Raw genomic sequence first — 24,146 nt, forward strand, 5'->3', positions numbered from 1 at the left:
CAGCATTTGGAAAACTGAGAGAAACTTTTAAAAGTGAGTTGCCCACATGCTTAAAGAGAAAGGTATTTGATCAGTGCGTCCTCCCCGTCTTGACATATGGATCAGAAACACTTACCTTAACTAAAGCCTCGGCTACCAAACTAAGAGTCACGCAGAGAAGAATGGAGCGGTCAATGTTAAGAATAACTCTGCGAGACAAAATCAGAAACGAAGAAAAATCAGGAGAAGAATAAAGGTGACTGACGTCATCGAAAGGATAGCCAGGTTGAAGTGGAGATGGGCAGGACACAGGACACATAGCCAGAATGACAGATGGGCGATGGACAAAGAGGTTATTAGAATGGAGGCCAAGAGAAAACAAGAGAAGCGTCGGTCGACCGCCTTAAAGATGAACTGACGACTTAAAAAAGCTAAATAAAAACTGGATGAGAGCGGCGCAGGATAGATGGGGTTGGAAACGAGAGGAGGAGGCCTATGTTCAGCAGTGGACTTTTGAGGCTGGATGAAGAAATCTAACAATATCTGGCACTGCATTAATTCATCCAGTTCGTAGTTAATTTTAATTCTCCACGAACTATCGCTGCAATGGCTTAGTCCAAATATCTTTCTTAGTATTTTGCTCTCAAATATTCCAGTTGATTTTCATCAGTGGTTGAGAGGGTCCACGTTTTACTACCATATGTGACCAGATTTACTGATTTGTAGATTCTAAGCTTTGACTCACGATTCAGTAACTTACATTTCATTAAGTCTTTGTATGCATAAAGGCACTTATTACCGCTAAAAAAACGTGCTTGTATATTTTGACTGGCGTTGTTGTTGTCATTTATTTATTGAGCCTAGGTAGGGCAAAACGGAAGCATGTTCGTAGGTCTACCTTCAGATTCTCATGTTAATTCGACTTTATGCACGGCATATATTTTGTTTTACTTTCATTTATATATAGACCAAATGTAGCAGCTTCCCGTTTCAGCTCTATAGCTTTTTCGCTTAATACGGCTTATTATGGCAACATCATCCGTATATGCGCATATTTGCATAGATCTTATATTAATATAGACGATCATACCTAATTTTCTAACAACAGCTTACAAAGTTAGATTAAAAAGTGTTGTTCATAAGCCATTAACTTGCCTAACTGCATTTTCAATATCAACTGCCTCTGTCATATCTCCATTTATTCTCACCATGGCTTTGTAACTCTCCAAAGCCATTCGTATAAGTTTTACTAACTTATTGGGTATCCCTAACATAGATAGTTGCTTTAACATATTTTTCCACCTACCTCTACCGAAAGTATACTTTTCCTGACCTGATTGTAGGGAGCAAAGTCGTACTTTTCCTCCCTAGGGAGGAAAACTAAAAGTGACGTCATGGTATGTCACTGATGAAATAACTTATTGACGCCCTACACAATATTCTATTATCTATTACGTAAGTATCTATACATTTTAACGTTTATTTATAGAGTACCCTGTATTTTGCAGAATGGAAAAAGGGACCGTTCAAGTATTACGTAACGCAGGTTGGGGGGGGGGGTTAAAAATCTTCAAAAATCGCGTTACGTTATATTTGACAGTTGACACTACTTGTTAGTTTTAGTGCTCTAATAAATTTTGTCAGTTAGTTACATAAATAAATTAACAACGTGGAATGAAGTAAACACTTCTGTTGTATGTAGGCATATGAATTTATTAAAAAATCCTTAAAATTTATCCACAATTGAGTGGAAGTACAAAACGTTTTCGGTCAAACTGACCATCATCAGTGTAAACGTCCAGTGTACAAGTAATTGAAACTACCACTTCAATAGGTACAAAAACCTCTAAATTACATCATTGTTACATTCTATATTAAAAAGTGGTCGACATGAAGTCGATGTGAATGTATTTTATCCTTGCTCGAAAATTGCACAAGGTAAGTACTTGTGTTCAAGTGAGAGGTTACCAACCAACTGAACCAACCAACCTCTCACTTGAACACAAGTACTTACCTTGTGCAATTTTCGAGCAAGGATGAAATACATTCACATGTGATCTGTAAAATCTTAAGACATCGACTTCATGTCGACCACTTTTTAATATAGAATGTAGCAATGATGTAATTTAGAGGTTTTTGTACCTATCGAAGTGGCTAGTTTCAATTACTTGTACACTGGACGTTTACACTGATGATGGTCAGTTTGACCGAAAACGTTTTGTACTTCCACTCCCTTGTGGATAAATTTTAAGGATCTTTTAATAAATTTATATGCCTACATACAACAGAAGTGTTTACTTCATTCCACGTTGTTATATTGAAGGTATACAGCCAACTACAGGGTTTACCCCCTTTTTAGTTTTAATAAATAAATTATTTAAAAATGAAAAAATTACTTGATATTTGAGGAAGGTGGAAAAATCATATGTATAACATGGGAGTAAAGTGCCTTTTCCTCCGGGCAGTAAACTTCATTCTCCGGAGGAAAAGTAGCACTTTCCTCCCTCGTTATACAAATAGCTATTGTCTATCCACTCGATCAATCGCCTCTGTGAAATCGATATACAAGTTGTAAATTGGTATGTTATATTCAACAATTTTTCATGTATTCCTCTTAACATATGTGGACTACATAGTTGACCTCTTTGGTCTGATCACCAATCATTTCTTCCGAAAACGATTCCAGGCGGCTATATGTAATTCCTGATAATATCTTGTAGATGGCAATTAAAACTCTTATGCCCCTATAATTTTCGCAGAGTCGTTTGTCTACCCCTTGTACATAGGAAGTATGATTCCTACTTTCCAATCTTCTGGGATGACTTCTAGTGTCCATATGAGGTAGATTAGTTTATGGATACGCTTCCATAGCACATATTCACCATTATTTATCAGTTCTGCAGTTTTTCTATCTGTACCAGGTGCTTTGTTATCTTTTAGATGTTTTATGATTTATGACATTTCTTCTTCCAAGGTCGATTACTCAACTAGTTTTTCTGTTGTGTGGTGAATTATTTCTTCATCTTGGTTTTGCTCGTTTTCTGGGTTTAAGAGCTCTTGAAAATGCTGCTTTCACTTTTTCATTAGTTCCTCTTTCTCGATGATAATTGCACCTTCGTCGCGAGAACTTCAAATGCGCCTGTTATGCTATTCCATTTATGATTAAAATTAAAATTTCTAACCTAAAATATATTATTATACCTAAATGATGAAAATACACTCACCTTACTTAAGTCTAATGATAACGACTTAGATTTTTTAATAGTACTATTGGCGTTACTGTCATCTGCTTTAACATCAACTGCATTTTTTAAGTTCCTATTTAACAAATTATTTTCGTTGTCCAGTTTATAATCGAAACAATCGCTAGTACCCATTACTTTGTTTCTATTAATGGTTGCCGTTGTTAGTACTTTAGTTTTAAAAACATCATGAGACACTGGTATCCCGAATTCAGATGATAGTACTCTAAGTTTGTTTCTTTGTGCTTGAGAAATGTAAATGGTAGGGGGGTTGTCTACCGATTGAATTGTTTTTTGTTTTAAACTCATTCCTAGAAATAAAACCATTTATACATAACATAAATAATAAATTTATATATCAAATTATAGTCTAAAGGTACGATTCCGACGACAACGACTGCAGACGTCAGTTGCAGTTGTCGCTGTGACAGATGTCACTACTTTGCACTATTAATTTGTATGAAACTGATTCCGACGTCTGACTGCAACTGCTGTCAGGCAGAACGTCAGTTGCTAATAATTATACAAATTAATAGTGCAAACTAATGACGTCTGTCATGGTGACAACTGTAACGACCGTCTGCAGTTGCCGTCTACCGTCTGCAGTCGTTATCGAAATCGTACCTTAATAGAAAACACTGAAAAACTTATATTTCAATACTTTCACAAAATGTATTACACAGCTACAGTTTGGCTACCCCTGCAATAGATAATTCGGGATCTGTACTTAGTTTATTAAGAAAGTTAAAATAAAAAATAAGTGTATAGATATGCATATTACGGTATATTGCAAGGTTACTACTCACGTCACGATTTTTGAATGACTCCAAATACGATTTTAGTCCCGTCAAAATTTCATACCAAGCGATAAGAAGTACAGTGGAACCTCGATAACTCAGATTAATCGGGACCGCGGCCGATCCGGGTTATCGAAAATCCGGGTTAGCCGGAGAATATGGTAACAATTAATAAAATACAGTATACTTACAGATAAACTTCGTTATAATTGAAATAACATGAAATATATATATGCACAGTACCTACACATCTAAATTATTAAAAACGCGCAAACACAAACCTAAGCAAACGCATGCAAACAATACAAGACTGTACTACACACAATACAGTCACAATCGGAACGATGTTGTGAACAGTAAAAACTAAGGCCATTGTTAAAAAAGAGAATTATTTTTTAAATAGTCTTTTAGTCTTTTTTAAACAATGCTAAGACAGTTTGAAATAAATAAAGGATTAACAGGTGCCTGTTGTTTCCGATAAATCCGAGACAATGAACATCGCTCTGCCGCCGCCGCCGTGTGCCATGAGTCATTTTTACTATCGTATACATAGTTCAAATTACACAAATACACATTATCTCTGAAATATTATATTACATACTATCCCTTGCAAGATAATTTGGATGGAATTCCCCAGATTAAGAGACTGGGCCGATATCAAACACAAAATAATCTGGGGAATTCCATCCGAATTATCTTGCAACGGATAGTACATTTTTATTGTTGAAATGTTTGTCAGATGAGAATCGGTCCGGGTTATCGGGGGCCGACTTATCGGGGTTCCACTATATTCACTTCAAAAGCAAAATTTTAAGTGTTCAGGCTTACCTAACTCTTCTGTCATGACTTTTCTTTTATTTTCTCTTGCTTGGGCGAAATTATCTATAGCCTGCTGTATATTTGGTGACACCGTCTCCATATTTGCATTATCATCGGCAGTTTCAGAGTTAGCATTAATAACATCCAAATTTGTGTCCCCAGCTAAAGTATCTTTATCTTCGATATCGTTGAGATTGTCTGAAGTAACAGCTTCGATGTTTTCATCTTTCGTTTTATTAGTATCGTCAGGTATCGAGTAAAAGCTGTCAGTTGAACTATTCGTCAAGTGTTCAGGAGATTTGTAAACTTCTTTTTCCTTGTTTGGACTATTATTAAAACTTTCGTGGTGTGCGTTGTAATCTATGTGAATATTTTTAACAGTACTTATGTGTTTATCGATTTTCTCTTTCCTTTCATCAGCTATTTCGAACAGTTTGGAATAGTAATCGATTATGTTCATGCTGAAAAAAGTAATATTATAACGAAAAAAAATATATTAAAAAGAAAAACCAACAAAAAAGTTTTATTTCATTCAAATATAAGAAAAGTCTCTATCTTCCTTTTCTTGCTTTCCTTTTCCTAGCCCGAATTCACCTATTTGTGATAGTGAACCCTAACTCCACTTCCTCGCAAATAGGTGTATCTGGTATGGTCCAATTCAAACAATTAGGCGTGCATGTCATAGATTTAATGACATCATATCCCACTGAGGAAATGGTTCTCCACAACAACCAATCTATTTAAAGCATCAGTTAATAAAATAATTATAGCCAGAATGATCGCCAATATTCGAAACGAATAGGCACTAAAAGAAGAAGAATATCCCACTGGTACAAACTTGATGGCAAACAAATTCAACACATTTTTCCTCATATATACTGAATTCACTCAGACGAGATTCACTTTGACACATTCGGAATAGGAAACATACAACACAAAAATTCCTACCTCACACTATAACTGCTCAACTTAATCTTTCATTAAAAAAAAAGAAGAATTATTGTAAATAGTGGGAGTGTATACTAAACTCATAAGATTTTGTGGAATTTACTTCTAAAAAATATTTTATATTTTGTACAATAAATAATTTTCTTATTTGTTATCAATATATTATAATGGTGTAGATAAATAGTTATAATTATTAATTGGCGTAAGGTTTATGTTATTTATATCTGTTTACTATTAATAATATTGGATATGAGAATGTATGTTTGGTTGTATAGTAATTTCCAGTCACGTCTAGCAACCTAACTTCCCCAAAAAAATTACCAATGCCACTAGACAGTTGTGTCTCAGATTGGCGAATCAACTTTATTAGTTTTTTCGCTACTCTGTCAAGTTTAGCAGAAAAGCACTGTTGCCAAATAAAAAATATATATTTATTTACCACAGCAGCTACCGGCTATAATGTTTCTCTTTGTCTTTAAGAGTGTGAAACAAAGATATACCCCATTCCACGAATATACGACCCTCTTGGATTATCGCGACATCGAATATTTTACTGTGCAAAATATGAAGAACGAAAGTAAATTGCAAATTATATTGTTGTTTATTGGAGTAATTATTAGGGCAAAATACTTTCGTATTTCTTATATTGCACACTAAAATATTCGTTGTCGCGATAATTCAAAACAGTCGTATATTCGTGGAATACACCATAACTCATGTTGTCCTGTAGAACGTTATGTAAGATTTTTGTTTATAGATATGAAGTTGGTTAAAATATAAACTGTCCTATGAAACTGTCTACACACTAAATTCTGTTGGTTTAGCTTCTCGATTTGATTTTGATTCAAATTGTTGGATATTTTAATTGAATTATATTAAAACAATAATATATCTGTATTTTATCTTCCCATAATTTGAAAACAATAATTTGCCATTATATTTAACCTCAAATATTATGACAGACGTCATATAAAACCTCACCAAATATAATAATGACGTCATATAAAATCGTCACTAACTCTAGCCAATGGAATACTCGCTGTAATAGACATGGCATGTCAAAAAGATCTGATTATACCGTATATATTTTTTCAAAATTAGAATATGTCAACAAGGGGAAAATTACGTGCAACCCTTATTGTTTGACTTTTCCTTTAGACACACATTGCATTTATAAAATTTTTAACAGAATTTTAAAAATAAGAAACTTACGCTTCTTTCTTAACCAGCTTCTGTCTTTTGAGTTCCGTATCAATATCATCTTGGAGGTAGGTAATTTCCTCTTTAATTTCTCTAGCGATCTTCAACTGTTTCTGTTCCATGGCAACGACATATTGTTCTCTTAAAGTGGACATTTCTTCCATTTTCTTTTCGTTTTGTTCCAAAATCAACTTTTCTCGTTCTACTAAAATTGAAAACAAACCTCCAAATAATCGAAAACTCACAGTGTATATCACGAACAGTATCTTGTGGGGAAGCTTCTCAACTTAGCTTACAATAGTTGTTTCATGGTTCGACATTTAGTCAAATCAACATTTGGTTTTAGATAACCTCACCGAAAAAGGAGTGAGATCGAGTGATCTAGGGGCCCACGAAAAAGTGTACATAAAGGGTTCATCCCTAACAATATGAGTAATGGCACTATCTTGCTGAAGCAATGAGCTTCCGTTAAATTTGGGATCTCTTTCTACAATAGAGCCAAAAATCTTTCAATCATGCTTCAGTATCCTTCAGAATTTACCCAGATTGCCATATGTGCAGAGACATAGATACGATAGAGTATAACAAATCAATAGAAACAAGAAAAACAAAATAAATAAAAAACATTAGAAGTAAAACACGAAGTAAAAATATCATACAGATAATTACATCAAAGGAGTGGCCAAAGCATTACACAACATTATTGCAGGAGAATAGACCGGAGTATATCTCACAAGATCATGTGCCAATAATAACGGATGAAAACGAAATCACAGAGGAAGATATAGCTAAAGCACTAAAGAAAGACAAAAACAACAAAGGAGCAGGGAACATAAAGATGGAACTGCTGAAACATGAAACATTGCTGGAAATGGCAATACTATCCTTGGACGCAAGGATAGTATTCTTTATAGAGGGTTGTTCAATACAATAAAAGTATGAGAGGAGATTCGATTTTTTTGCACAAACAGGGCTTTTATTTTGCTTATAACATATCCACAGGGTGCCGGGCAGTGCCGTGGTCGAAAAATTGTTTAAACAATTTTTTTTAAACAAATTCACAAAAATAATTTTTGACTTCGAACTTCGATTTTTTTTAGTTAATCTGGGACCTTTTGAACAAAAAAGGTCTCTTGTGATTTTTCTCTAAAATTGACTGTTGTCGAGTTATATGCGATTTAAAATTTGAAAAATGCGAAAATGGCCATATAACTCGACAACAACAATCAATTTTAGAGAAAAATCGCAAGAGAACTTTTTTGCTCAGAATAACCCAAGTTATCTAAAAAAATCGTTCGCAATGAAAAAATTATTTTTGTGAATTTGTTTAAAAAAGATTGTTTAAACAATTTTTAGACCACGGTACCCCCGGCACCCTGTATATGTGTTATAAGGACCTCCTTTTGAGTAAGTTTGTGCAAAAAAATCTAATCGAAATAGTTTCGCTAACGGGGGCGACGATACAGTTGGACTATCGCGATAATTGTTAATAATTAAAAGTAGCAGCTTTGTAATAAAATAATACCAAAAATCTCTTCAGGACCTTGAAGAAGGGGTTTGAAACTTGATTTGGTCATTTTTTGAATTTCATAACAATAATTTTTAATCGAGTTATTAAGCCTTGAAAATGGCCATTTTCGCATTTTTCAAATTTTTAATCGCATATAACTCGACAACAATCAATTTTAGAGAAAAATGATAAGGGACCTTTTTTGCTAGAATTAGCAATTATCTACCAAATTATCTATAAAAAATTGTTCGAAATAAAAAAATTATTTTTGTGAATTTGTTTAAAAAAAATTGTGGATATGTTATAAGAACCTCTTTTTGAGTAAGTTTGTGCAAAAAATCGGAATCGGAATAATTTCACTAGCGGGGGCGACGATACTGCCCGGTCTATGGAATGATTCTTAATAATGACTTTACCGATATTTTTAACGAGCTTTTTTATGGCGTTGTAATTTGGATTCTCAAAGCAATAAAGTGTTTTTTGCGATCAACTCTGAAGACCTTTCAGTAGAATTAGGGAGACAAAAAAATGCATAAATACGGTTCGAATGACCATAAATGGAAATTTTAAATCAGAGGGTCGGTTCAATTGTTTTTATGAGGCTTGAGATATATTAATTGTCGATACAAAAAAGGATTCTGAAATTGAGGTATGAAGTAGAGGGGTCGAGGTCATAAAAATCGTTTTCTTATATATGAAAAGTTTTGTTGATTTACGCGGCAAGGCAGTTAACGAAAATATCGACCCTTTTTACCCTTATCTTGTAAAGATATGTTACAAGGTCGTAACACTAACAAATAATAATGCTTCTAGTAATATTACTAAACATAATGTAAATTATAGAATATCTTAAAGCAAATATACTTACATTCCAATCTTTTTAAAGTGGCAGCTCGTTTTTTCGAAATCAAACCTAAAATCACAGGATCTTGATGAGATTTCATCAGTATTTCTTTCAGACTAAATCTTGGACCACACTCTTCGTAAACATCCAAATAGTAACTCGTTGTATTGTGTCTTAAAGCAACTAATTGATCTAGAGTTACGCAACACGAAATAATCGATGGTTTTGTACCCATAAGATACAAACGAAGTTTGCTCTGAAAATTAAAAATAATAGCATCAGATAGTTTCTTAAAAAATTTGTTCATTGAATTTTTAACAACCAACTTTACTTTTTGCTTTCGTCAGTAAGTAACCAAACCTAAGTTATCTTCTGTATTTAATGGGAATAAACTACAATTTTGTTTAGTAAATAATACCGAAATACACACAGTTTGGGTTCCCCAATAACCTTGGAACCAGAGAGTACTATTTAGTATTCAGGTTATGACACAGAGATGCACGGATGTCGAAAATCCTATTTATATCTGTTTTATTGACTTTGAGAAGGCCTTTGATCGAGTACAACATACTGAAATTATAGCCATTCTTCAGCAGCTAAGAATTAATGATGACCTACGTATCATTAAAAAGATTTACTGGCATCACAACGTGCAAAGATCAGGATTGGTCAAGAGAGCTCTAAGAGCTTCAAATACGAAGAGGAGTAAGAGAGGTCTGCATTTTGTCACCACTAATATTTAACATCCATTAGAAGTTCGTTTTCAATAAAGCCCTAGATACTGTTCAATGTGGTATAGTTAAAATTATATATTTAGCTAAAAAAGTAAAAAAAAAATGAAAATATACTTACGTTATGAGCGCAAAACTTCAATAAACTCATTGATTTCCCACACAAAAGAATATCCGATCGTAAATCCACAAGAAAATCTGGTATAATATCCTCTTTAAATGAATAGCTTCTCGTCCAGTACGTTCTACCTCTAGATGTATTGTACTTTGAGTTAACTTTTACAAAAAATTCGCCATAAGGATCATTTAATGTGCCTTCTGTGATCCACTGCTTTAGAAACCGTCTGAAAGTGAATTACACATATCACTGGGTCAATTTTTTTTAAATATATATTCTATACCGTTTTTGTTGTATTTATATTATATAAACAGACAGAAGTCAACTTCTTTGAGAATCTAAAGGAACAGTGACGATAATGGAACAAGGTTAATAGAACTTTAAAAAGGGGGTAAACGGTGAACCCTGTAGTTGGCTGTATACCTTCAATATAACAACGTGGAATGAAGTAAACACTTCTGTTATATGTAGGCATATGAATTTATTAAAAAATCGTTCAACAGTTGGCAAATGTTTTTGGTTAAGTATGTACATTTCCGTTAACTCAATATTCATCATTTCATAACAGTTCTTAATTCTTTCTATATACCTCTCGCAATTTACAGAATCCAATAGTTGTTTCTTATTTATTATTAATTTCCTGATACATATGCAACCAACCATATTTTAACTTCAAATGTTCATTTTTAACATAGCTTTACTACATTAAAATACCATTACTTTTATTTCATACCATTTTCACTCAATATAATTCTTTCCTGAATCCTAGAATCTCTGATCTGTTCGGGTATGACTACGTTTGAATTTCTAAATTTTTCACCTACTTACTCTGTTTTTCATGAATATTAAAATTAAAATAAATTCTCAGCTATCAATATTTAATTAATTTCACTCCAATATCTTAACATTTATCAATATTCCTAATATTAAAATTTCTTTAGTTTCTTGAAACATATGCAACCAACCATGCCTCCAATACCATTGGTCTCTTAAATACTTTTAAACAATTTCAACAATATCCATTCACCACAATACCACAACTTTACTTAATTAAATTTAATTTTTCCACTAAGTTAATTTTGAAAAACAGTTTATGACGTCACATATTGTTGGAGCAGACTTTTACTTTTAAATTCAGTTTGTACTAATTAATGTATCACCTTTAATTTCAAATTAGAACTCACATTAAACTTTTTAATATGTACCTACATATTTCAATATACCAATTAAAACTAAATATTAATTCTCTTTGTAAAAATTTTTCGGTTGACAGATGAAAAATCCACCTAACTTCCTTTGACATCTTGTCATACATTTCTGGCACCAAACTGTCTAACATTCAGTTGGTTCGTAACCTCTCACTAGGGCTTTTCATTCACAGTCATTTGTTTCGAGCTTCTGTCATGTGTCACATAATATTAATTTATCTACGTCGTACGTTATTGGTATGTGCCAATGATACAAACCAAAGACGTATGACGTAGATATATTAATATTATGTGACACATGACAGAAGCTCGAAACAAATGACAATCGATGAAAAGCCCTCTTGAACACAAGTACTTAGCTTGTGCAATTTTCGCGCAAGGATGAAATACATTCACATGTGAGCTTTAAATCTTAAAACATCGACTTAATGTCGACCACTTTTTAATGTAGAATGTAACAATAATGTATTTTAGAGGTTTTTATACCTATTGAAGTGGCTAGTTACAATTACTTGTACACTGGACGTAAGTAACCACATTTTCTTAAATGTTTTCAACTGTCAAAATCACACCCTTTTGCTTTTTAATCTTAGGGGTTCACGTATTTCCAGGTTTACACTGATGATGGTCAGTCTGACCGAAAACGTTTTGTACTTCCACCCCTTTGTGGATAAATTTTAAGGATTTTTTAATAAATTCATATACCTACATACAACAGAAGTGTTTACTTCATTCCAAGGCTAATAGACTTTGCAACATCCGGCAATCTACTAATAAAATCAACAATAAAATACACAGAGAAACGTGGTTCTAAAACGACAGCGTCACAAGAAATCAGATCGATCATGTTCCGGTAGATGCCAGGAGGGGTAGTAACTGCCTAGAAGTAAGAAGCCTAAGGATGGAGACACGGATCATTTTCTGGAAAAACGAAGATAAGAACAAGAATAGCGTCCCAAAAAATCCACAAGAAACGCCAACAACATTATCGAGTACCGAAGTTCTGCACGATAATGAGACAGAGAAGAAATGTCAAAAAGCTATACATATACAGAAAAGACGAGAAAATTTCGGATCATACTCGATACATGTATTTGGGCTCAACTCTGCTCTAGGTTGTTGACCAACAAAAGGTTTTCAAATAATTATATTATAATTCATCATACAATAGTTCATCGGGCTACTGGATTCTGAACTCATTCAAAAACAAGTCAAAATTTAACTCCACCCAAATAGTTGCTACGGCTCCGCCCATCACGTATAAAAATTGAAAGCCGCACGTGGCGAAAACTAGACTAACCTCTAACCTGACTAACCTGTCAAAACTGCTTTTGCATGTCCGCACAGCCCAAGGATTATAACCGAACCGACTACAAGCACAAGCCAATTGCAGAACTTAGCTTTCTACGCATACGCGGTACGAATGGACTACGTATTATGGATATGTACTTAAAACATATAATTTCACCTAAAATACATCAAAGTTTTAATAATTTTTTCTACAATCACTTGATAAAGAAGACTTTTTCGCTTGTCAATGGCAACGAAAAGTTGACGTTTAGTGAGTACCGTGAATTTATCGCTCTAGTGCGTTAAAGTTTGAAAAACAAGCGTCGTCCGTAGCAACCATACCACCATACAATACAAACAAATTGAAAATCCATACTCATAAAGGCGCGTCGTCCGTAGCAACCATAAATCCATACAATACAAACAAATTGAATATTCAAACTCATAAAGTTAATGATTTAAAAATAGTTTCATTTTATTAAATGATTGTAGAAAAAATGTTGTAGGTATGTATTACAAGCATAAAGTGACATTATTGCTTTCGAGAAATTAACGCGCTCCGCTACACGTCGCGTGGTAACTATTACTCTCAAGCAATAATGTAGCACTTTTCGCTCTTAATACATAAATAACTATTACCTATAGGGTGTCCCAAAAATAGCGGAACGGTCGAAACTTGGCGAAATAAACATCGTATCGAAAAACTGAAAAATACGTGTTGAATAATTTTCAAACATAAGTATATCCAATGACAGTAAACACGACTCCCACTCCACCTCCTGACCCCCACTCTACCTCCTAGAGGTGGGGTGGGGGTAACTTTAAAATCTTAAATGGAAACCCCCAGTTTTTATTGCAGATTTGAATTTCTTACATAAAAGTAAGTAACTTTTATTCGAGACATTTTTTTGAACTGTGGATAGGTGGCGCTATAATTGGAAAAAACAATTTATCCTGATACCATAGGTAAAATATAGAAATTGGTCTAATATCTCGAGAAATACACTTCCAAATGACAACTCAAATACACGTGTTTTATATTTTTCAAAAACTTATCGAATGAGACCAACCACGACCCCCCACTCCACACCCTGGAAGTGGGGTGGGGGTAAATCTAAAATCTAAAATAGGAACCCCCATTTTTATTCCACCTTTGAATTCCTCATGAAACAATAAGTAACATTTATTCGAAACATTTTTTATAATTGTTGGTAGATGGCGCTAATAAATCGTATTTTTATAGCGCATCAATCAACAATAATTCTAAAAAATATTTCGAATAAATGTTGCTTAGTTTTTCATGACGAATCCAAATCTGCAATAAAAAATAGGGGTTACTATTTAAGATTTTAAAGTCCCCCCCCCTCTATCTTCAGGGGATGGGGTAGACGGTCATCTTTGGTGTTATTCGATAGGTTATTAAAAAATATTAAATATGAATTGTTTGGTTTATCATTTGGAGGTGTATTTCTCGAGATATTAAACCGTTTCTATAATTTACCTAGTTATCACGATAAATATTTTTTCCCGATTTTTGCGCCATCTATCCAAAATTTCGAAAAATGTCTCGAATAAAAGTTGCTTACTTTTACGTACGAAATCCAAATCTGCAATAAAACTGGGGGTTTCTTTAAGATTTTAAAGTTACCCCCACCCCACTTCTAGGGTGTGGAGTGGGGATCGTGTTTAATGTCATTGGATACATTTTTGAAAATGATTGAACACGCATTTTTCAGTTTTTAGATCTGATGTTTATTTCGCGAGATATTCGACTGTTCCGCTGCTTTTGGGACACCCTGTATATAATCAGTCATAATTATTGCAGATAAGTACATAATTATATGAAACTTCGTAAAAAGTCATGTAATAGGTAAATTGAAATCTTTACCTTACCATTTATAAAAACAACTTATTATTTACATGAAATCTTGATCAATACTGACAACTAACATTTTATAAAAATATTCATTCCTTCATTTTATAGAAAAACTTTTAAATAGAAAATTGTAGTAAATTAAAACAGCCACAATTTGAGCTACGGTAAGTTTAATTTCGTTAATATGTTGTTGCAAAACAGCCCGCGAAATATCCAAAATGGCCGTTTTTATTCTTTAAGGTCTTAAAAGGCCTTCTATTAAAAGTTTTTCTCTAAAACGAATGAATATTTTTATAAATTAAGTTGTCAGTATTAATCAATATTTCGTGTAAATAATAAGTTGCTTTTATAAATGGTACAAATTTCAATCTATTAACATGACTTTTTACGAAGTTTCATATAATTAGGTCTGTAAAGATCTGCGACGATTAGGTATGACTGAAGGGTACCTAGATATGTATTAATTCATAGAATTATTAAAATTTTGATGTATTTTAGGTGAAATTGCCTATACGTTTTAAGTACATATCAATAAACTTATACTAATCCATTCTTACCGCGTATGCGTAGAAAGCAAGAGGTTATGCAATCGGCTTGTGCTTGTATTCAGTTTGGTTATAATCCTTGGGGCTGTGCGGACATGCAAGTTTCGTTAGTTTTCTTTCTTCTAGTTCCTTTTCTAAACAGTCAGACGGTTACTTTGGACAGTGTTGCCAACCGCATTTCTCTAGATAATATTTCTCTCAAACAAGGTATAATAACGTTTAACCATAAAATATTTACAGGAAAGAAAGGAAATAACTACAAATAACCACAAGTTTATTTTTGTTATTAGTCTGTTGTAGTAGATTGGTAGTTACACTGAGGCAAATATCTGATTATTTTTACTGATTACAACTCTCAAACAGATCCGCAAATCGGATTATTATACGCCGCTTGGCAACATTGACTTTGGGCGGCGTTATGGGCTGTGGCCCTCTGAAAAGGAGACAGATAGTTGAACGATATTTTATACAATGTGTATTAACCTGGTATGGATATCTGTGTGTCGAAGTTTTATATTGGTCCACTATTTTAAATGCAGTTCAACTCAATGCAATGTTCCGAAATTTTCTCGTTTATTCTGTATACAAATAGCGCTAGCGCAGACAGAGGATTTATACCAACATAGACATTGGAAAAATATAAAATTAACTTTGACAAGCGTACCAGATAAGATACCAGGAGACAACAAGGGAACAACAAAAAAATGGTTCGATGACGATTGCCTGAAATCCATAAAAGATTCAATGGCTAGAAGGAACATGCTACAAAATCTCTCGCACAACAACAGTGAAAGATATAAACAGACAAGAACAAAGAGAAGAAGATTAACGAAAAGGAAAAGGAAGGAGTACCAGGAATAAATAATCAGAGATATATAGAAGAAAATCGGAAGAACGACCAAGTAAGACAGTTCTTTAAAGGAGTTTCAGAGTTTTCGAGTATTTTTGCTATCGTCAATAAAAATAAAGTTATATTAATTATATTAAATCGGTTTTATAGCGTTCTACGCCTTTCCGTTCCTAATCGTGGCACTCCTTTCTATTGTGGCAGTCTTCCTCTCTTAAATTTCTTTCCGCCATCGCCTTGGAGATGCCCTTTATCCATGTAGTTGCTAGTCTTCCTAGTTTTCGTTTTTCTGAGGGGATCCATTCTAACACTGTTTTGGGGATTCTTTGATTGTTCTTTCTAATTCCATTTGTTGTCTAATGCCATCGTTTCTCATGTCTAGATCTAGTCTAAGACAGTATTCTAGTCCAGATCTTCTTAATGATCTTCTCCAAAAATCCATGTCAGTGGCTAGTAATTTATCTTTGTACTTTTTGGTTAATTGCTAGACTTCAGCTCCATGGCTTTAACCAGCAACACTGGTTTTAATATTGTGTTTTAAATATAAATAAGTTACTTACATGAAATAGACTTGACAGCAGGGATATAAGATAGAATACAACACGTATATGACATTTTGGTCCGTCAAGCTTAGCACTTTATGATACAAATAATTTAGCAACGCCACACCATTCTCCGTGTCTTCGGAAACTGTATAAGGTCCCACCTTGCACACCGAGGCTAGTGTGTTTACCTGTAGCCGAAGCTGATACGTTTTCTCATGGAATAGTAGAAAGGTGGTAGAATTTGGTATGTTAAAGATGGCAGTTTGATAAAATTTTAAATATCTTCTAACACTTTCACAAAATTCCTAAAACATTAAGCATACCATACAAATATGACAATAAATTTAAGAGAGCCTATGGAACTTTTATGATAGGGGGTAGCCTCTCCGCGCGCCAAACCGAATCACTTTTTGCTCAGCGCGCGAAGGGATTATATATAACCATAACCTTAAAAATTTCCTAGACTCTGCTAGTTGACCTATTTAAATTTATCAAAATGCGTTTGAAAGCTTGATCCTTTCTTTATTATGTAAAAAATGTTTCGATTATTTAAAGTGCTTATTTTGGGCCCGGCATAATTTTGCAAATTTGCAATTGTTTTGCAGATCCTGGATTGCAAAATTATTAATAGAAAACTATTAAACCGATTCTAACGAAGTTTAGCAAGAGAGAATTGAATAATCTTTCAAATGAGCTAGCACACTACCCCTATTCTCATTTTAAAAAATTCAACGATTACGTCATGACGTCCAGACGGATAACGTCACTTTGTCAAAAAATCATAATTTAAAAATGGTTCGGGGCTTGTCTTCAAAATTACCCACTCTCGAAAAAATTAATTTATTTCATAATTTTGCCCCTCATTGTGCATAGATAATAACGAGCGATCCACAATTATTGGGATCAAAGCTCGCCGTGCAAAAAATTACGTATGTCTTGTTTTAATCTGAATTTATATCATTGGTTAGTCAATTAATTCTGATTAACATTATAAAACAGGGGTGGGCAAAGTGCGGCCCTCGGGCCGCATGCGGCCCTTTATACATTTTTTTGCGGCCCGCGGAAAAAAGTAAATTATTTTCATTTAAAGATTTTTTTAATTAGTGCTAATATTGATAAATAAATATAGACAATGCAGCTATTAATTAACATTTCCACAGCGGGTGATTTTTCCGCAAATTTTTCAAATTTATAACTTTTGATTTAAATGACGCGTGTTGCATATTACTTATGATGCGCGTTTGCATCTATTTAAGCACGGAATTTCCGTTCAAATATTTAAGTAACTAATAGCAATGTGAAAATATAATTCACTATTTTATTTGGGAATGAACCACAATTTAAGTTTGAAATTAAATTTATTTGACGTTTCCATTTTCACTTCGGGAATCGTTATCAAAATACAAAACATTAATAAATTAAACTAATTAAATAAATGCTTAATTTATTCATGTTTTGTATTTTGATAACGATTTCCGAAGTGGAAATCGAAACGTCAAATAAATTTAATTTCAAACTTAAATTGTAGCTTATTCCCAAATAAAATAGTAAATTGCATAAGATGTCACAAGGAAATAGCTTCAGAACAATATTAGGGAAAAAAGAAATAGGTTCAGAAATAAAATAAAAATAAATAAATATATAGATACACATATGTTTGAGGAAAATACCATGCTTAATTACGTGCGAATGCTGTTTAGGGGAGAGGGGAAACGTTTGAAAAATTTTTGTTTGAAATTTTTGATTTTTTTATTATTTTAAATGAAAGTACATAAATAAATAAATAAAATTCAAGAAAACTCTCTAAAATTTTCAGCTTGACCGGAGTAAAATTACCGGAAGTAAAGCATGTTTAATATCCCTACCTTCGATTCGCTTTGCAGATGCTTGAGCATAATGAGAAACGTTCAACAGCTGTTCCCGTCTCTTTTGAAATTACTCTACGATTCAAACACATATTCCGGCGTGCATCACTTTACTATTTGATACACAAAAAACAAATTGAAATAAAAGTTGTCAAACCAAACGCGGTTTTCTCAAAAGTGCTTTTTTCAAAGGAGGTGGACATTGTAACTCAAAAACTACCTACTTGACAGATCCACCTGAAATTTGTCACAGATTTTCTTTAGACATTTCGTGAGGTAACTCTGTCGAGATATATATTGGTTAACAATAATAAATATGTTGATTTTCACCCTATTTTACAAAAAAATTCGTTATTTTGACTGGTATTTTGAGTGATATCAAAAACTCAGAAATCGTTTAAACTAAAAAACTCAACAGCGTTACCTCGAGAAGCTCATAAGCTAATAAAATATTTTTGAATTTTTTGTTTCATATGATCCATTGACGAGTTCTACTGCAAAATCCATTTTTTCTTGGAGCTGCCAGTAAAAATTTACCACCGTTGGCTTATTTTTCAATAATATTTGGTCTTGAATTTTTTTTTGAATAATCTTTGAATTGTACTGAATATGTTTATTTAATTTAAAAATAAAATATTTCTACCATAATGTCAAACAAAATTCAAGAAAAGGTGCTTGAAATGTTGATTTCAAACCATGCCCCCCCCCTCACCCGTAAAAAAAATTAGTAAAAAGTTAAACAAATATTGCGGCCCTCGGTAATAGACCAAAAATATTTTGTGGCCCTTACTAAAAAAAGTTTGCCCACCCCTGTTATAAAACATAAAAAATCAGTCAAAACCAGAACTGTTATCAGAAATAAAATGAATTAATAAAATTATAAGTAACAATAATAAATAAAATCAAACAAGATCTCTACATAACCTTACTTTTCTTGTTAAGTTGACGTACACTGCAAAGTTGACGTAAACTGGAAAGTATATCTGAATTAAGAATAGACATGCACTGTATGTCTATTCTCTGTCGTTCAGAGCCACCTATGGTGACAATAATTTTGGATCACACGTTATATGAATATTAACTAAAAGTTTATTAGTTCTGTAAAAATTGATGTCTTCTAAACCAAACAAAAAGGCTTTAACTTACTGTAAATACATATCCCTGATATTTATATTGACCAGTTTCCAAGTCTGGAGTACTTAGTTTGTCTAAAGCCTTCGCACAAGTTCCTGTGAACATAATATCGTTGCAGTATCTTAATAGAGCATCTGGAGTTATAGCCTCAACATTTATTCCAGGAACCAAATAAAAAACACCTTGGTCATCAAAAGTAAATGAATCAGATGCCATTCCCACTAAAAGAAAAGAAATTAATGAAACGAGAATAATGAACAAGGAGAAGAGGTAGAGCAAGGAAATTATGTGTATACCAACAGGACATGTGGAAGGATTTAGGAGTGGTCAAGTCAGTTGATGGAGAAATGAGGAGAAGATATTATGGTACCGGAGGTGAATACTGGAAAAGACCAAAACCTATCACAGTTTGTAGCACTGACGATGAAGATAAGGAAATATACAGGGTGTAACAAAAAGGTAGGTCATAAATTAAATCACATATTCTGGGACCAAAAATAGTTCAATTGAACTAACTTACATTCTAACAAATGTAAAGTAAATTACATAAAAAAAGTTACAACTGAAGTTACAAAATGAAAATCGATTTTTTCCAATATATCGAAAACCGTTAGAGATTTTATATTTACTTTTTCGGTAAGCCAGCTTTTATCAAGATATGGCTTCTTTTTTAATATGTTTCAAAATTTGTTGTTATTTTATAAGCTACAAAAATGTTTTATATGGTTTTTTTAGTTAGATGCGTAGTTTTTAAGGTATTCGCAAAAAACCGTTTGAAAAGGTATTATGTTTCAATGAAAATGGCCAATTTTCAACCAGGAATAACTCAAAAAGTGTTGAGTTTTCGAAAAAAAAAATATAGAACAGTTTTGCTTAGTATTAGGTTCTCTAGCAACTTCCGTAGTTATTTAAGCAAAAAATTTTCCACCCTCGAGAAGGGTGGGAACCGCTCCCAAGACAAAAACACATCGGCATAGGGTAGACTTTGTTTCTTGGGCTATTCCCTACTTACTGTGAAAATAGTAGGATGGAATTCGGAGCCACATACCCTCATTGACTGCCCTAAAATAATTTCAATTCAAAATCAAAATAATTTGGTTAATTCAGAACCGTCAAAAGTTTAATCCGTTTAGTTAGTTGACCTTCGCACATGATGACACATGGTCTCCGTGGGTAAAAGTTTAAGGTGAATGAATTTCAATACTAACTGCGCTGATAAGTGGGTTCGAACCCCAATGGATACTTTTATTTTTTTTATACATTTTATGATTGTAAGTTTATTTATTATATAATTTTTTTTTTCAGAAAATACGTATTTAGTTAAAAAATTGTCCTACATTGTTCAGAAATCATTTGTGGCATTTTTGAATGTGTTTGTTTGTGTGTGTTTTATTCTTTTATTATTTTAATTTTTGGCACTGTTTTAATAAAAAATTTTGGGAAGTAGTAAGTATTAAAATTAGTTTAATATTTAAATAAAATATAAATAAACTGTTTAAAGTATATTAATTTCGTTGAAATCATATAATAGAAGTATAACTTCTTACGTGCGTACAAAGTACACACACATTCTTTTTTTATGTGCACATTTGTACTAAGGTAAGTTAGGTTCAATGGAACTATTTTTGGTCCCAGAATATGTGATTTAATTTATGACCTATCTTTTTGTTTCATCATGTATTTTGCCGTTTGTGTCTTATTTATCTACGTACATACCATTATATTGAAATATTAATTGTTTAAATCTACTATTAACTCAAGCAAAGTAGTTGAAATGAAATTAAAATTGAAGTAGTAGAATAGATAGTGTAGATACCAACACACAAATCCAGATAATGTGAAATTTAAGGTGTAGAGACTAAGATGGGGTGGACACATTGCTAGGATGTCAGATAATGATCACACGAAGAAATTGATATTCTCAAACCCAGAGGGTAGAAAAGTAGAGGATCACGTAGAAGATGGATTGGTGCTGGGAAGAACACCTTCAGATTCTAAGCGTCAAGCCAAGATCCAGAAAGGATTGTCGAGCCAATTATATTGATGATGAAGTAGTTCAAAAAGTACCTGAATTTCTAGTTAGCAACCTTAAATTATATAGTATAACTTCTTTTATGTTTATTAAATAATTCCCTAGCTAAAACTTTCCAAAGATATGGAAATATAATTACATTGCTCCAGTGCTTGCCTCTGGAGAAAAGGACTCATTGAAAATTATAGGACCAAATCAAGACAGTAGCCAATTGTAAGATATTAGACAGTCTTGTTTGCAACCAGCTGAAATGGACATGCAACACTGTTTGATGAGAGGCCCTGGTGGCCATATCTGAGATATGCTATAAGCCAATAAGTCTGTCATTGAGGTGCTATGAGACAGCTTTGCTTTTAAAATATGCTGGTGCTTCTATTAACCACTTCTAACATATGAGTATAAAGGAAAAGAAAAGTAACTTAATACCTAGTAAATATTTCAAATCCTGAATAAAATCTTTCCTGGGCACCATCCTGGAATTATATACCGTACCCTCTTTAAACAACTTAAGCATATATAGAGATTCTAAATTTTCAACCCATAATGAAGATAGTGGACCGAGTTCAGATAAAAATGGCAACTCTTTATCAGGTTCAGGGTATCCAAAATTCTCCCATGTTTTTCTTCTATTATATTTCAATTTTGAAGCAAGTTCCCAAATGTTCTCTGGACTTTTAGGAGGAGAATGATAACCTTCATCTTTGAAAATCTCACTAAATTTGGTGTTTGGTATTAAGGTGTTATCATCTTTAGAGATTTCATTGTGGGTTACGTTTTGGTAGGACTCTATGGTATTCAAGTTTTCCTCTGCATTAAAAACTTCTTTAAAAGAGTCAGGTAACTGGAACAATTTGTTGAAATTTTCAAATTCTTTAATAGGTGGCAAGCTAGAGAGATCCTAAAAACACATAATTATATTAGAAAACACACAAGAATACAAGAAAATACAGAAACAAAAACAAGGATTCCTTAGTATTTGGTCTGCAGTAATCTTGATTGGGATCTTGATTATACAAAAGGAACATTGAGCAGCATAGCTCTTGTTCTTCTTGTAGTGCCTATACATTTCGGATGTTGGCGACCATGATGGCAACCTGTCCTTCACTCACTGCTGCTCTGAACAAATTTATGGTTGTTCTGTTGAACCATGTACATAGATTTTTCAGCCATTAAATCCTTCACCTTCCTGGTTCTCGTTTTCCTTCTACTGTTCACTGTAAAATTAGTTGAAGCAGTCCATATCTCTCACTGTTCCTCATTCATGATGTGACCAAGGTATTCAATTTTAGCTGTTTTTATTGTGGTTAACAGCTCTTTTTCTTTTTGCATTCTCAACAAAACACCCTGATTAGTAACAAAATCGGTTTAAGATATCTTCAGGAATCAATGATAAAGCAACATTTCAAAAGCCTCAATTTTCTTGAAAGTGGTGTCTGTGAGAGTCCACTACTCAACTCCGTACAACAGTATAGGAAAGAAATAACATTGTAGTAACGAGATTTTTATGGGTATTGATAAATCATGACATTTGTATGTATTATTATGATTTGAAATGGTATATAAAAAAAAAGGATAGAGAAAAGGAAGAAGAAGAGAAATTTGTAAAATTATTTTATTGTTAGATTATAACTAGACTTACAGTTTAAATTTATTGTGTTGGTGCAGAGTAAAAGAGACTTTAGAAATTATATTTCGGTGCAGTGTAAAAGAGACTTTAGATGTATTTTTTGAAAGGGGTTTTCCTAATTATGTAAACCAATAGATGTAAGAATAGTTTAAGCAAATAATATGTTGCATTATCAACCTACCATTTTCAAGGATTAATTTACCTTACCACGAAACAAGTCATTAAGTGGTATTAGGAGAAAGTTTAAGGCCTTTTGTTTGTTGCAGGATTGGTAAATAAGTATGAAAAGTAGAAAGTTACCTAGTTGAATTTTGAGAATTTTGTAAAGTTTTGGAATTGGTTTTGAATGTGAAAGAATGAATGATTTAATTGGTTCATCAAAAATTATGGAAGGGATGGGGAGACAAAAAATGATGTTTGAAGCGACGGGGAGATCATCTGCTGTGGGACTTTAGGAAAGGTAACACCGAATCGAAGAGAAGGTGCCGATAGTCTAATTATTTTAAACGGTGAAAGAAATTTGTATTGTGGTAATAAGTAGTGAAATTAAAAAGTGCTGAAAGCTATGAGTTGCAGTGTAAAAAAAAGTTTGGCAGTATTTGTAAGTAGAAATCATTTACTATTCTTGGAGCGAAGCAGAGAAGAGGAGCATTTTGGCCCAACAGGAGCACTAAACTTTGATTAGGAGTTTTGTCTAGAGTTTGGTTTTATGAGCAGTACCAGAGAATGAGTTTGTTTTGATAGGGGAACTGTCTGCAGTTTTTGTTTTTATAGCAGAGCAGTGAAGGAGTTTGTTTGATAAGGAAATAATTAAAGCAGATTATTTTAAAAGGTACAGGGAAAAATTATGGAAAATAGACATTGAAGAACTAAATTTATTTTGAAAATTTGTTAATTGTATAATATGCAACAGGTTGCTTTAGGGAAACGTTTTTATTTATAAGGTAATTCCATGTATGAAAATCTACAAGGTATTTGATCATTATATT

General features: G+C 33.0%; 1 protein-coding gene across 1 annotated transcript in view; it reads right to left on the reverse strand.

Annotated features, from left to right (window-relative positions):
* LOC114338394 (gamma-tubulin complex component 6) overlaps window positions 1-24,146 on the reverse strand; it is a 46,184-nt gene that overhangs the window by 16,631 nt on the left and 5,407 nt on the right. The window contains exons 3-10 of the mRNA XM_028288985.2: window positions 21,957-22,428; window positions 19,511-19,719; window positions 16,515-16,804; window positions 10,192-10,414; window positions 9,364-9,595; window positions 6,998-7,190; window positions 4,847-5,298; window positions 3,204-3,532 (exon numbers count right to left, since the gene is read on the reverse strand). Coding sequence (XP_028144786.2) covers window positions 3,204-3,532; window positions 4,847-5,298; window positions 6,998-7,190; window positions 9,364-9,595; window positions 10,192-10,414; window positions 16,515-16,804; window positions 19,511-19,719; window positions 21,957-22,428 — 2,400 coding nt within the window. The remainder of the gene's footprint in view (window positions 1-3,203; window positions 3,533-4,846; window positions 5,299-6,997; window positions 7,191-9,363; window positions 9,596-10,191; window positions 10,415-16,514; window positions 16,805-19,510; window positions 19,720-21,956; window positions 22,429-24,146) is intronic.

The sequence above is a fragment of the Diabrotica virgifera genome, chromosome 3, assembly GCF_917563875.1.
Source record: "Diabrotica virgifera virgifera chromosome 3, PGI_DIABVI_V3a".
Taxonomy (NCBI): domain Eukaryota; kingdom Metazoa; phylum Arthropoda; class Insecta; order Coleoptera; family Chrysomelidae; genus Diabrotica; species Diabrotica virgifera.